Genomic DNA, 15,548 nt, shown 5'->3' with positions numbered 1-15,548 from the left:
TGTTGTAATAGATATGGTATGAAGGTCAGCAATAAAAAGACAAAGACAATGAAAATAGGCAGAATCATTGAAAATGTCAACTGTGTTGTGAATGGAGAACCTGTGGAACAAGTAAAACATTTCAGCAACTTAGGCACGATTTTTACTGAAGATGGTAAATTAAATATAGAAATAGACAACAGAATCAGCAAAGCTGGTATGGTGGGAAGTCAATTGAATAAATTCATATGGAATAAGAAAGAAATTAGTCAGAACACTAAATTAGCTGTATACAAGACAGTGTTGAAACCAGAAGTAAAACACTTGACCAAAGACTAGAGACCGCAGATATGAGAGTCCTGAGAAAGATTAGAGGCATGTACAGATGGCATCAATGGCAATATCATATTAAAAATGAGGATATTAGGAAAGAACTTGACATTGTCAGCATCCAGGAATGCGTTAGCAGAGCTAATCTCAGGTGGTATGGTCACTTAAATAGAATGGGAGAGGAAAGATTAGCAAAACAAGTGTTCTCTACCAGGAAGACCAAGATATAGGTGGATTGATACTGTACAAAGTGCCTTAGACGATAGAAATATAAGATATGATAATGTTGGAGTCTTGACAAGTAACAGACTGATTTGGAGGAAAATTGTAGATAGGAAGTTAGTAATGATGTATTTTTTTCATGTAGTACTGTCATATCCTGTACACCCCTTGAGGGTACATGGCAGGAATTTGATGATGATGATTATAATTCACAGAGATGTGGCTAGCAATGATGTAATACATATGCTGTGTTCATGAATACTGTGCATCTGTTGATTCATCAGAGCATCATATCGCTAAAACCATCATAAGAGCAAATGCTTAGTCATAATTGAAAAGTGTTGTATGAGAAAATTCTGCATTGTACAAAACGGGCTTAGTCTTAATTGAAAAGCATCATATTAGTAAATGCAGCATCATATAAATGGGGGGAGTAGTCATACTGAAAAGCATTTTGTGAGCAGATTGTTGTGAAGTGAAGCATTGTAAGGTAGGGTATTACTGTATTCCATTTTTGTGAATGTGACATCATGTGGAGTTTGAGAAATGGAAGAGGTGGAGGAGACTGACTGTGAGTGGACAAGGGGTATACGTGGAATTGAACAAACTAGATGTTAATAAGACTGTGGGACTTAATGATATTTTAATGACTTAATTCCTTAATAACTTAATCACCATGTGTTTTGAGAATGTGCCAAGGAGTTTCATTTCATCACTGGTTTCTATAACAAGATTTCAGGATTATCTAAGCTTTAGCTCACCCAGTATTAATGTATTGTAGTTTTACAGCCTTTCCTAGATAGAATTATTATTAAAAAATTGTACAGAGTTAATTATTGTTTTTTTAATTTTTACAAAAATTCTATTTGCTTGGCAGTTTTTCTTAGCCTTAAATGCTAAGTTTCATCAAAAGTATTTCATTCATTCTTGTATTATTTCAAGATAATGAACAAACATGATGAAGTTTGCTTATGAATGTATATAAAAAAAATAAAATAATAATAATAAAAAAAAAACAACTCTAGAATATGCAGCATATAAGTTTTGTTAGTTGGTCAAAGTTATGGACAAAAGATTTACTTTAGATTTAAATAATGAATTATAATTATTGGAAATTACCAGCAAAGGAAGATTGTTATAAAGAATACAGGAGGAATGAATGAAGAGGAAGCAAAGGTGAGAAATTCAAAGAAACTAGTATGTTTAGTGGGGAAAGCAGGTGCGTAGAAGTTAGTAAGTGGGAGGGTGATCACATGATGCAAATTAACTTTAGTCAGCTAAGTAACACAAGGTGTAAAGGAGGGTGTGGGATGAAAGGGGGTATTGCAGTTTATGTATACTGATGCCAAAAGTATTTGAAATAAGATTGAGGAGTTTTTGATATTGGTTAGCACAGCTTGGCCAAACGTTATAGGCATGGTCAGTGTGCTAAGGCTTAAATGCTGGGAGGACGTCAGTCACTACTCCATTAAACCTCCAAAATGGTGATATGGTCACAGGAATGAGAGCAGAGGAATTAAAGTCAAAAAGATTAGAAGTACATCAGGGATTCAGAGGGCAGTTCATTTGAAGCTATCTGGTGTGAGATAGAGGCCAACAGGACTAAATATGTAATTGGTTGCTGCTATAATCCAGGTGGTATACAGGAGAATGTAGATGTTGTGCACTTGCAAATTATTGTGATGAGTACAGGTCGAGTAATTATTATTATGGGGGATTCCAACTATGGGAACACAGAGTGAGAAAAGGAATGGTCACATGCAGAGATGGGAATGAAATTTATACAGCTGCTGAGAGATAATTAACTGAGGCAACATGTAATGGAGGGGACACAAGGTTCAAGAGTGCTGGATCTGATCATTGCATCAGAGAACTTAACATTAACCAGTCTAACTATGCTGCCTTTGCTCAAAGGCAGCATAGTTAGACTGGTTGCCAGCAACCTCAATACGATCACAGCCACGGATTAGATGCCACATAATCCTGTGTATTACGAGAAGGTGCAAGGGAATTAACAGCTCCTCTGACCAAGCTGTTTAATTTAAGCCTCAGTAGCGGGAAGGTGCCAATGGAGTAGTAAGAGGAGAAAATAGTCCCATTGCATAAAGGAAGCTCCAAGATAGAAGTAGCAAATTATAGACCAATCAGCATCTCAGTGATGGTAGTTAAGGTAATGGAGAAATATAAGTGATCATGTATTCTTGATCTGGGAGATTGGCAGACATGCAGAATTTTGTATTAATCAGGTAGGACTTGGATGATTAGATGGATGGCTAGCTGAAGCTAATCATCCAAGTCCTACCTGATTAATCCAAGTCCTACCTGAAACATGCTGATCACTTTTTTTTCTTTATAATCTCTCCATAACCTTTTCTTTGTATGCAACTCCTGCTTAATGGATGATTAGCTGGATTAGATTAGTTGGTTAGATGGATGACTAGCTGAAGCTAACCAACTAATTTAATCCAGCTAATCATCCATTAAGCAGGAGTTGCATACAAAGAAAAGGTTATGGAGAGATTATAAAGAAAAAAAGTGATCAGCATGTCCATGAGTAGGTATAAAGTGCAGGCAAGAAACCAAAAGGAGTTCTTTTACCATGTGGCAAGTAAAAGGAGGAATGACCATGGAAGGATGACTTTAAAATGTTCTGATAATGAGGAGGTAACAGAACCAAACCAAATAGTTGAATTACTGAGCATTTTACAAGGGTTTACCATCTAGTTGGTGACATTGCAATGCAAGATGTCATGTTGCCTGATAGCAGAATAGAGGTTGAAGAAGTGGAGGTGCCTAAAATATTGCAGAACCTCAATACGATCACAGCCACGGATTAGATGGCACATCATCCTGTGGTATTACGAGAAGGTGCAAGGGAATTAACAGCTCCTCTGACCAAGCTGTTTAATTTAAGCCTGAGTAGTGGGAAGGTGCCAGTGGAGTAGTAAGAGGAGAAAATAGTCCCATTGCATAAAGGAAGCTCCAAGATAGAAGTTGCAAATTATAGCTCAATCAGCATCTCAGTGATGGTAGTTAAGGTAATGGAGAAATTGGTGAAAAACAGAATTCAAGATTGGGTGGATAGGAATATGATGCTTTATAAGGGATAACATGGTTTTCTGAAGGGTAGAACTTGCCTTAGTAATCTGCTTATTTTTTATAATCAAGTAGCAGTGGAGTTGGATAAAGGAAATGGCTAGTCAGTAATATTGCTAAACTTTGCAAAAGAAGCATTTGACAAGATTCCATATAGAACTATATTGCATAAATTGAAGCAAATGGGGATGGATATGAATCTGGTGATTTGGATTAGAGAGTGGCTGATGGAAAGATATCAGAGTGGTTTATGGAGGAATTGAGTCCAGAAGTTTGTTTGTTAGCAATGTCAGTTGTTTGCTGACAATGGTAAACTGGGAAGAGCAGTGGTAAATGAAGGTAATGCAGAGATCCTGCAAGAAGACTTAAACAGACTAGCAGTATGGGCAAAGGTAAATGGCTGCCAGTTTAATGTGGCCAAGTGTAAGGTGATGCACTTTGGGAAGAGATCAGAAGCCGTGTACTATATTGATAGAACTGAACTGCAGGAAACTGATAAGGCCAGGGTCTTGGGTGTGATTATAGACAGGCGTTGCAATTTGGAGGGCATATTGCGAAGATAACTAAAACAGCACATCAGATGAAGAATACACTAACAAACAGGGACATAGAGGTTATTGTTCCTCTATATAAGGCTTTAATAAGGTTGGACTACTGTGAACAGATCTGGGCTCCTGAATTCCATGATGATGAAGTTGTGGAGAGGATCCAGAGGCAAGTGATAATGATGTGGTAGGTCTGTGGAATGCTCCCTATGAGAATAGATTAACAGTCTGTAGGTTTCAAAATTTAGCTGATAGATGGAAAAGAAGAAACATGATGGAAGCATTTAAGTTATTAAAGGGATTTTATAGGATTGACACTAAAGACTTTTTTTTTCAGTAACATGGCAAGTAGAGAGAGAACAAGAGGTCACCATTGGAAGTTGTGTAATAGTGTGGTTAGGACTAGGTTTTTTGCTTAGAGGGTGGTCAGTGGACGGAATGGGTTGCCAGAGTTGCTTGTGGGTGCTTCATCAGTGAATGAGTTTAAGGATAAGTGTGATAGGTTGTGTGAATGATGGCTTGTGTGTGAATAATGGATCTGTGATGATGAAGCAGTACCATTAGTCCTAAAATTTCTAGCCCTTTTTTTTAAAATTGTTTGCTTACACGTGGATAAAGGATTAAACTAAGATTATAATTTCTTGGCATCTTTAATTTATTACATTGTACAGTTAACACATGATAGTGAGTAAGTAATGATTCAAATTATAATGGACACAAGCTGATAAGGGTATTGCCATAATTGTCATGAATGAAGAGGATTACACAAAAAAAATCCAGTATCACCTAAGTGACAATTCTACTTACCAAAATATTGGAAAAAAAAAAAGACTTCTTGGCTCAAAGAAATCATCAACAAAATAAAGCCTGTTCATGTTTAACCACTCCATATTTATGGGGTTCCTAAACTCCACAAATCTAATATTCATACTATAGTTGATAGCATAGACAGTCCTACTTATAAACTTCCTCAACAGTTAGCTAAGTCGCTTGCCCACTTACAGGCAAATCCTCTACTTTTATAAAAAAATTTTGTTCATTTCAAATTACTAGGTAAAAATCACATCCTTAAAAACACAGACATAATTGTTAGTTTCGATGTCATATTTTTATTTGCTTATATGCCATTGATAGAAATGCTAGAATTAATAAAGTCTAATTTCCTTTGTGATATCTTCAGAGGAAATTGTTCAGATTTACTATGCATGCAGGTTACTTTATGTGGTGGCAAGGAAAAATCTAACCCAGACTAATGGTACTGCTATGGGTTCTCCTCACTTTTTCCCCTCTTTTAATTTTACATGGAACACTTTGAAAACAAAATACTTACCTCAGCTACATACAAGCTTTTAGTGTGGTTATGCTTCATTGATTATGTGTTTGCTATGTACAAGACACCTTGGATTCTTTTGTTACCTACCTAAACAGCCAACACCCAAAATTTACTTCATAGTAGAACAAAAATCTAATAAACTGTTTGCCTTTTCTTGACACATTAGTCACTTGACTTTCGGATAGTTCACTCTTTTTCCATTCATAGAAAATCAACATACACAGGAAGATATCTACATAAACAATCACATCATTATCCATCTCATCAGTATGTTATACTTAAAACATTTACACATAGGACTAGGGCTATTTGTTCTAATGATACAGCTCTTTCCACTAAACTTTAAATATCTTCTCTATACTTTCCTGTCTACAGCTCCTTCAAAATAAATAAAATACTACATGGCCCTCTTACTTCCCCCTCCTTAAACACACAAGAACGAAACACCACTATTCCATGTATCCGGGGTACATCTGAAAGTATAGTGAAAGTACTAATAAAATATAACCTTTGCACCGTTCAAACCACATGTTAAATTAGCTACTCTGATCAACTCTCCTAAGGATAAAATTCCAGCTCTTTCCACTAAACTTTAAATATCTTTTCTATACTTTCCTGTCTACAGCTCCTTCAAAATAAATAAAATACTACATGGCCCACTATTCCTATTCACCAAATGAATTACTTTTATAAACTCCATCCCCTGGCATATTCTGGAGTATATGAAATTCCATGTGACTGTGACTTGACCTAGTATGGACAGACAGATTTGGAAAACACACAAAAAAAAATACATTCGCTACCATTATTATGACAAGTCTGGACTGGCAGACCATTCTTTGGACATCCCTTGACACAGGATTAGATGGAAGAAAAGAAATGTGCTTTATAGAAGTCGTTACAGGTCAGAAAGATTACTTTTAGAATTAGCCATGGCTATGAAGCATTCTCCTAACCTAAATAAGTATGATTACATCAATTTGTCAAAAATTTGGTAGACTTATCTTCAGATCAACTCACACATAACTGTACTACTTCTTTTTTAAAACATTAGATGGTGCCAGATTAGGACTTCAGATCTTTTGTCCGTTACAGTTTGATTTGTTTCACTTACTTGTTGTTGTGCGTTAACTGTAACGTGTAATGTGTGCTTTGAAAATGCTGGTTTGAAATGGAGCGAAATATAAGCCAGTTAATAAACATCTTTTTTATAATGTAGTTGGTTTGGTGTTGTAATACCATTAAAATAAGTTATGGATTCTTGGCAGTGTTTACATTGTCAAGCATATAAATGCATATAAGAGTTGAGTTTGTCAGTGATCTGAATGTTTGAATCATAAATTCTTTTCTGTTCACTAGTAAATAGTATTTTAATTTTATTTTATTATTATTATTATTATTATGAACTGTAATCTCCTTATTGCTCTGCTCACATTCTGCATTACAGGTACTGGGCCATGTTGCATTTATCCATTGCTTGGTTGTAAAAAAAATGGCTGGAAGTTTTTAGCCATTGAGACCAGCGAGGAAGCTGTTGAATGGGCTAAGAAAAATGTTGAAAGAAATGGACTGCAAGAAAAGATTGAAGGTAATCTTTCAGTTATATTCTCTCTCTCTCTCTCTCAATGAGAATACAGTAAACTGTATTCTCATTAAGAGTTTATAATCAACTGTATTCTTGTATCAGCAGGTTGTTAGGCAGGACTTTTCAGCAGTTGGTTTGTTGTGGTAGTGTTTGCTATAGCAAGAGTCAACTGTACTTATTATTCTGTATTTTTGTGAGTGTCATGATAACCTTTGGATAAACTACTTTTTTTTTTTTTTTTTGTGGTTTGGCAGCATGCCAAAATTACTACACACTGACTTATCAATATCTCAAAACTTATTCCCACCATCTGATATCAAATTGAAACCGAAAAACTAAATTATATACTGTATGGATTCTTTTTACTTTTATGTTTTGATTTCTTTTAATTATTGTCTAGCATATGCCTTTTGATGTTACCTTGGGTTCAGTCCCATCAGTGTGTTAGGAACATTTTTGTAGGCATTTTCATGTAAGTTAGCTTGTCTTGAACCCAAGAGATAGTTTTTACTCTTAAGTGCTCTCTCTCTCTCACACTCACTCAGACATGAACGCACACAAAACAGATAAATTATCCTTAAAGCACAAGTATTTGACAGATGTAATAATTTACATTGATGCCTAATAACCTTAGTTGTACTGTTAATTCTAAACAACCAAACACTGCCTATAACTGTATAGCCTTCTTCTTTGGCAAATATGATGCATGGATGTTGAATGTTGCTATATCAGGAAGGAGTCAGGGTTTGCATTGTAACATATCCAGGTAGTAAACAAGCAGTGTTTCACTTGAGCTTAAGATAGGAATTTGGATTCCAACTAATTTGGAATGGGTGGCTCAATAGATACCAGTTCTATTGTGCAGCAGACAGGCTGCAGGTATAATTCCCATTGTAGCATGGATGTTTGTGAAAGGATTTAGGTAGTATAGGATTTTCATTATGTGATGTGAAATCAGCACCTTGCTTATTGAATTCTGAAGTCTTCAATAGTGAAGACTTCACTATAATTTTCTTCTATAATAAGACTTCACTATAATCAAATAATGACTTCACTTGCTGGATATATTTATTCTGTCAAGAGCCTTAACAACACACATTCTGAGAGATGCAAATTATTATAATTTTATTAGGTTCCATAATTTTACATGTAGGTACATTCAAGTATATACAATAAAATTTTATTGGTGGAAAAATTGAAAATAATAACAATTTTACTTTTCATCATTTTTTTTTTTTTTTTTTTGCCTTCTTAAAATCATAGATAATTTGATAAATGGTTATGATGCTACAAGCAGTGTTTCTCAACCTTCTTTCATGTGGTGCCCCTTCCCCCCCCTCCCCTTGCAATTTTGCAATTCTTGTGACAAAACCCATAAAAGTTAACAAAACAAACTAGGAATTATAGATAATTAAAATCATAGATAATTTGATAAATGGTTATGATGCTACAAGCAGTGTTTCTGAACCTTCTTTCATGTGTGCCCATTTTTTATGTTTAATATTAATTTATGTGGTGCCCCCCCTCCCCTTGCAATTTTTTTGACAAAACCCATAAAAGTTAACAAAACAAACAAACTAGGAATTAATTAAAATTTTTAAATATTCATACATATTTAAATATATCATCAAATCTTTCAAAAATTGTATAGATCTGGTGTCACTGCACAGACTGTTGAAGATTATCAGCCTTTCAGAAACATTCACGATTTCATCACGGGAAGTCTTGAATGTTCTGGAAATGTTTCTGTGAGTATAAATAAGGCTTGAAATGACAAGATGGCAGTAACATTGCAACAGTGACCAACAGTGAGAAGTCGATGGTTGATGTTATTTTACTCCTATTTGCAATGACTGTGATACACAGTATAAAAACAATCTTTTCTAGAGTAGAAAAATGGATACATTTTTAATTGGGACATCTGACGACTGTGGAGCATCGACTTCAACAAATTCAGGTTCACAGAATATCATTCCAAATGTAAAATCAAGAAAAGTGCAGCTTTTCGTGCCATTTCCAACATCTTATCTTTGTGAAATTGGGTTTTTCTGCAGTGGCTGCCTTAAAAACAAAATATAGATCTCAGTTAAATATAGAAAGAGAACTAAGAGTGTCAATTTCCAGTGTATCACCATCATATGAAAAGCTTTGCTCTGCAACACATGCCCAAGAAGCCCTTAATTTTTAGGTTTATTGTTATTGTTTTGTTTTAATTAATTTATTCAATGCAGTGTATTTTATACATTTTATTATTTTATTTTCAGAGTGTATTTTAAGAGCCTCATAGCTCAGTCAGTATAGATTGAAGCCCTTTGGTCAGAAAGGCCTGGGTTCAATTCCCGTTCGTGATGTGAGGAACCTTTATCTGGTCTCTTTCGATAAAGGTGAGTTAGCCGGTCTCATACGGAGGTAGGGGGTTTTTTCACCCAGAAACTTGGGTTTTTCTTCCCCCCAGAACAGGCAAACCAGCCCCATGAACACACATGAAATACAGTCATGAATACTTCCCAGCCATATGCCAGCCCTGAGCCCGGAAAAAAATTGGGGGATTGGGGAAAGCAATGGTGAACTACCCTGTAAAAATCGCACCAGGAATGCTTTGTGGGCAATGCCTATAGAGTCACCTATGGTTGGAAACGACTGAAAGGGAAAATCAGATCAGATCAGTGTATTTTATGTTTGTGTTTTTATATTGTTTTTGTGTCAATAAATAGTTTCATTAAATGCTTTTGTTTCAGTAAAGTAGTTTTGCAGTTTTTCCTCTGATTTCCACTTTCTTTGCTCCCCCCCCTCCCCTTTAGGTATCCCTCCCAAAGGGGGCATGCCTCATAGGTTGAGAATCACTGTCTAAAAGTAATAATCAATTTTACAGTTTTTTCTAAACAAATATTATAATGCAATATATTTCATTTGAAATCCTATGATATTCTACAAATATAGTCAGCTTTTATAAAGTAAAATAATGACAGTAACTTTGCAGCCTTGAGTTCAACATTATTTATGACTCCAAGTGCAGTCATAACCTCCCACTAACAGAAATACTTATCCCAAAAACCTATATATTTGAATTTTATTTGTACATTTTTTTTAGATGCACTGTTTTGATCTGATTGGTTTTCTTATACTCATGAATATAAATTTTAAGACAAATACTTTCTAAAATTAAATATTTAAGTTTATATTTTGGTTATGCATATTACTTTGAAAGCTGACTGGCCTGTCACAACATAACAGGTAAAAGAAAATATCATCAATATTTTATCCTCAAGTTATTGAAACATTCTCAAGGTTAGAGCAATCACAGTGAGATTCCTGACACACACACACACACACTGTCTCTCTCTCTCTCTCTGCAGAAATAAGTCATCAAATTATCATTTCCAGATTTTTCAACTGTATGTTTTGGAGTAAAAATCCGATCCCGAACATTTGCTGTTTGGCCTGAAGTTAGCTTTCTCTTCTGCAATTTTTCTTATCCGAAACATTCTATAGGGAAATTGCAGATTGTTTGAAGTAATTACTTTGAAAAATTGTTCAATGCAATAATAAGTGAAAGAACAGTAGAATATTTCTGATCTTGAGTATTTTAATAATATGGTGATACCATTTTTACTACTTTTATATATGAAAAATGTGTTACTTCTGCATCACTGTTTCCTCAATATTTCTTCATGGCCTGCCACTACTTCTCCAAGCAAAAGTAAAATTCTTTTCCCATAGCATAGTGCAGAATGACAAAATAAAATTTATGTTTAAGGTGCTTGTAATTCCTGCTTTGTACAAATTGAGAAAATGATGTAGTTTAGAATAAGCATGAATATTTCTTAGCTGATTAACAGCAGAAAGTCTGCTCAACCAATCAATAAATTAATGATAGGAGGAAGAATAAACATCAACATTTCATAGCTAAATAACTGTAAATGAGAGTTACTACCAGTGGCGCACTCAGGATTTAATCTTGGGGGGGGGGGGGCTGAGTTGAGTAGGCGATTTGAGAATACACACTACGCATTGCATACTACCTGTGACTGAGCATCTGCAGTGATCGTCAACCCATACCCATGATCTCCTCTTGCTCGGCTAGTACAAATGAAGCAGCAGCACTACTTTGCTTACCTTGAGTTCACAGTAGCCGTGATTTCCGAGAGTTATAGGGTATTCCCACCTTATGTGACTGCTAATTCATAAGTAGTATAGAAATAATAAAAAAAATGAATTTTAATTAGGAAAAGATTTTTAGAAACTTTCCAGTGTTGTTTCCTTTTTCTTTAGGGGCAGGTCCCCCCCCCCCACTCAGGTGCACCACCGGTTACTACTGTTAAATGATAAAATTCTGGCAACAAATAGCTATAGTATGTATGATACTATAATTTGTGTCAGCTTCACAAAAATTAATCGGTGCACCAAGATGATGGATTTTTTTAAGTACTATAAACTATTTTTGCCAATAATGTCATTATGTTTTCCTTGTAATATTCATCATTTCATGCTATAATGCAGTTATACATCACATTTATAAAGAACCGATATCCAGTGTTAAAAAAAAGTAATGAACTCCACAAATCTGATGCCAAGGAGCACATATGTTTCAAGAAACTACCTGAGGAGTCAGTTAACTTCAGATCATAATTTTAAATGATTTAAATGGAGTTTTGATGGTTTGATTAGATGGTAAGTGACTTGTAGTAATAAACTGCATGCAGATATTTTACTCTTTTCATTTTGCTCCAGTAATGCTAACAAACAGTAAAATGCTTGTAGTTTGAGTACCTCATGAGGTGCTCTTAAAATATAAGCATGCTACCTTCATTAATTATTATTATTAGCTGTACTAATATTATTATTGTTATTATACTACCATTATACTATTATTAATAATAGTAAAATTTCATAAATTTCGTATTGATTTTTGTTGTTTTTAATATTGTTATTTTTTTAACAGTTCTGAAAGTGAATGCTGATGGATTTCTAGACATTATTAGTGAGAAGGAGTCATTCTTTGATTTCTGTGTGTGCAATCCACCATTTTTTGAAAAGCAAGCAACAAGACCCGTTAAGCAAACATCCTGTATTCCACCAGTATCTAAAAATTTAGGAACTGAAAATGAAAAACTGGTAGAAGGAGGGGAGGTAGAATTTGTAAAGAAAATTATTCACACAAGCTGTAAGCTGAAACAGAAAATAAAGTAAGAAGTTATTTTTTCTTAATAAATATTTTGTACATCAAGATTCTCAAACTCCAGGGCTGCTTGCAGTTTTCACTGGTTTTGTGCTTCACATGCCAGCAGACACCTGCAATCTATGACATGTGGTCCACTGGTTGATTCAAGTTTGAGAAACTTCTCTCCTTAAATGAATATTTAAGGAGACGATTTGATACAGTACCAAAAAATTTATATTGTATAAAAGTTTATTTTCTTAAATGATGATGTTTCTCTCTTGACATTTTCTGATCATTTGATTGTACTTGGAATTGCAGTCTGCTAATGAGTTTGTTATCCCATTGTCTGTTCTTTCATCTGTTGTCTAATTAATGGCCATTCTATACTCTTTCCAACTAATCTGAAACCCTATCTACAGTTTTTGCTGATAATATCACACTCCATTCCTCTTCTCATTTTAATGAGCAGGAGGAATCCCAAACTTAGAATTCTACAACCAGTATCTAAATTCATGCCAGTCTTCAGTAGGATGAAAACTACATAGTCACCTTTCATTTTGCCAAATCACAATCATCTTTAATATATAACATGATTTCCATGAATATGTAAGTTTCTGTGGTTTAGCAGTTTGGCAGAAAATTTTCAGTATTGAGACCACATGTTTTAGACATATAACAAGTTTAATAAACCAAAAAATATAACCCTATGAGTTTCATTTTGTAAGTTGTTGGACTTGCATTGTTATGGGTACTAACAAAAGTTATAAAAAAAAAAAATTAGAAACAATTAATTACACATAGATGTTATCAGAGCTTCACAATTGGTATATACAAACAAGTGACCAGTAATAAAAACTTTAATTTATTTAACTTTATTTTAATATTTTATTACTGGTGACTTGTCCATGTGTACTGACTGGAAAGTTCTAATAGCATCTGCTATGTGTAATTCATTGTTTCTAGGCTTTATTAAAAAGTTTTTATTACTGGACACTTGTTTGTATATACCAATTGTGAAATTCTGATAACATCTATGTGTAATTAATTGTTTCTATTTTTTTTTTTTTTTTTTTTGCATATAACTTTAGTTAGTACCCCTAACAATGCAAGTCAGACAACTTACTAAGTTATTACTTTTACTTGTAAAGTTATATTGTTTATTTTATTAAACTTGATACATGTCTAAAAACATGTGGTGTCAATACCAAAATTTGCTGCACAAAGTAATTTCATATCATAAAAGTATGCATTACATGTATTTGTATACAAAACAGATGTATGCAAAAGTACATGACCAAAAAATAACACCATGATACATAAGTTTTGCTGATTACTGCTTTTGCTTTGTTACAGTAAGTAGAATTAATATGTGTAAATTAATAATGTTTTAAAAGTAGTTATTCAAACTTCATAATTCATACATACTATTTACAATATATACATGTACACATGGGGTGGTTAAGGGTCAAAGCTGTATAACTGAGAGGAGACCTCCACATAGCCTTTAAAGGAATGCGGAGAACCGACCAGGGCTTCTGACCTAATGTCCAATCCTCACCTTCTCGTGGTGCACCCTGTTGGGTATCTACTTTGATACTGAACGAACGAGGATGGGCTGGCAATTTGGGATTTAGCCGACCAAATTGTATTCTTATTGGTTAAACCAAAATAAAAAATGATGGTACAACATGACAAAATTTCTTGCCGGCTGGGGCGTCGCCTGGTTAAACAAGGCCCCCCGTTGTTTTCGCCAGGGAACCAGGGCGAACAGCGAAAAGTCAGCTACTGGAACAAATCTGAAAACAAACCCCAACTCAACATCACCAGAGTTAAAGATCGGTACTATCAATGTAAGAAGCCTGAATGGCAAAGAAATGGAGCTAGCTGAGGAATTAGATAAGTACTGGATCGACATAATAGGGGTGACTGAAACAAAAAAGACCAAAACTGGTGAGATCTTTCTGAGCAATAAATACAAAATGTTATATTCAGGCAATGACAATCAAGGAAAAGAAGGAGTAGCCATAGTATTCAACACAAAATACGAGGCTAATCTTCTTGAATGGCAGTCAGTCTCAAGTAGAGTAATGTGGGCAAATATGAGAATGGGGAACTGGACAATGAGACTTATTTGTGCCTATGGTCTCACAGAAGGTTCTACTAAGGTGGAAGTGGAGGAATTTTTTGAGGCTTTAGAAAAAGCAACTGACACAATGAAAAAGGAAAAGTTGGTCCTTGTTGGGGATCTAAATAGTAGAGTAGGAAATGATTGTCAGACATACAAAAATATTTTGGGAAAATTTGGAGAAAAGAGCAAAGCTAATAATAATGGCAAATGTCTGTTGGATTTCTGCTCAGGACATGGACTGGTTATTACTAACACCATGTTCCAACATAAAAATGTGCACAAATTCACATGGAGAGAAGAGGCTAGGAATAAGAAAAGTCTCATTGACTATGTTATTGTTGATAGTGATGTTTTCTCCCTGGTGCAGGACACCAGAGTGTACAGAGGATTTGAAATTGGAAGTGATCACTATTTAGTCTTGAGCAGGATAAAATTGAATTTCATATTGAAAAGAATAACATGTAAGAAAGTTTTAAAGCGAATAAAAGTTGAGCAGCTCTCAGATGTGAACTGTAGACTAAAATACAGAAATATTATTGAAAAGAAAATGAAAGAGTTTGAGAACAGGAATCAAACCTTGGAGATTCAGTGGCAAACCCTGAAGGAAACATTGATTGATTCTGCCAGAGAGGCATGTGGTGAGGTTGTGTGCAAGGATAAAAAAATCAGAACTCCCTGGTGGACACAGGAAGTTAAAGAGGCAGTGAAGGAAAAGAAGAAAGCATATCAAAAGTTCCTGGCAAATAAGTCAGCTTTTACTCTTACAGAATACAGAGACAAATGTAAGAAAGCTAAACAGTGTGTAAAACTAGCTAAACAAAAGTCATGGGAGGACTTTGGCAAGAATATAGAAAATAAATATCCAGACGGTGGCAAAATATTCTGGAGGTTGTTGAAGAAGCTTAGGAATGGAGGAAAGAGTGCTGTAAAAGGAATTAGAGATGATAAAGGTGAAATGAAAACAGGAGAAAAAGATATCCTTGAATTATGGAGTAATTACTTTGAAAAACTGCTAAATGAAACAAGCAGTGATGACAGCATAGTGATAAAAAACACTGACCAGGCATGCAGTCAGGAATACATATCCATACTTGAAGTAGAAAAAGCCATCAAAGGCTTGAAATGTGGAAAGGCAGCAGGAGTAGATGATATTCGACCAGAAATGCTGA

General features: G+C 34.7%; 1 protein-coding gene across 1 annotated transcript in view; it reads left to right on the top strand.

Annotated features, from left to right (window-relative positions):
- LOC150104469 (U6 small nuclear RNA (adenine-(43)-N(6))-methyltransferase) overlaps positions 1-15,548 on the top strand; it is a 64,837-nt gene that overhangs the window by 15,284 nt on the left and 34,005 nt on the right. The window contains exons 2-3 of the mRNA XM_090395647.1: positions 6,953-7,093; positions 12,033-12,276. Of these exons, the coding sequence (XP_090251773.1) occupies positions 6,953-7,093; positions 12,033-12,276 (385 nt within the window). The remainder of the gene's footprint in view (positions 1-6,952; positions 7,094-12,032; positions 12,277-15,548) is intronic.

Source organism: Typopeltis vanoorti, chromosome 7, assembly GCF_054136105.1.
Source record: "Typopeltis vanoorti isolate ZY-2024b chromosome 7, IOZ_Tvanoo_1.0, whole genome shotgun sequence".
NCBI classification, from domain to species: domain Eukaryota; kingdom Metazoa; phylum Arthropoda; class Arachnida; order Uropygi; family Thelyphonidae; genus Typopeltis; species Typopeltis vanoorti.
This window is presented reverse-complemented; position numbering and strand designations above follow the sequence as displayed.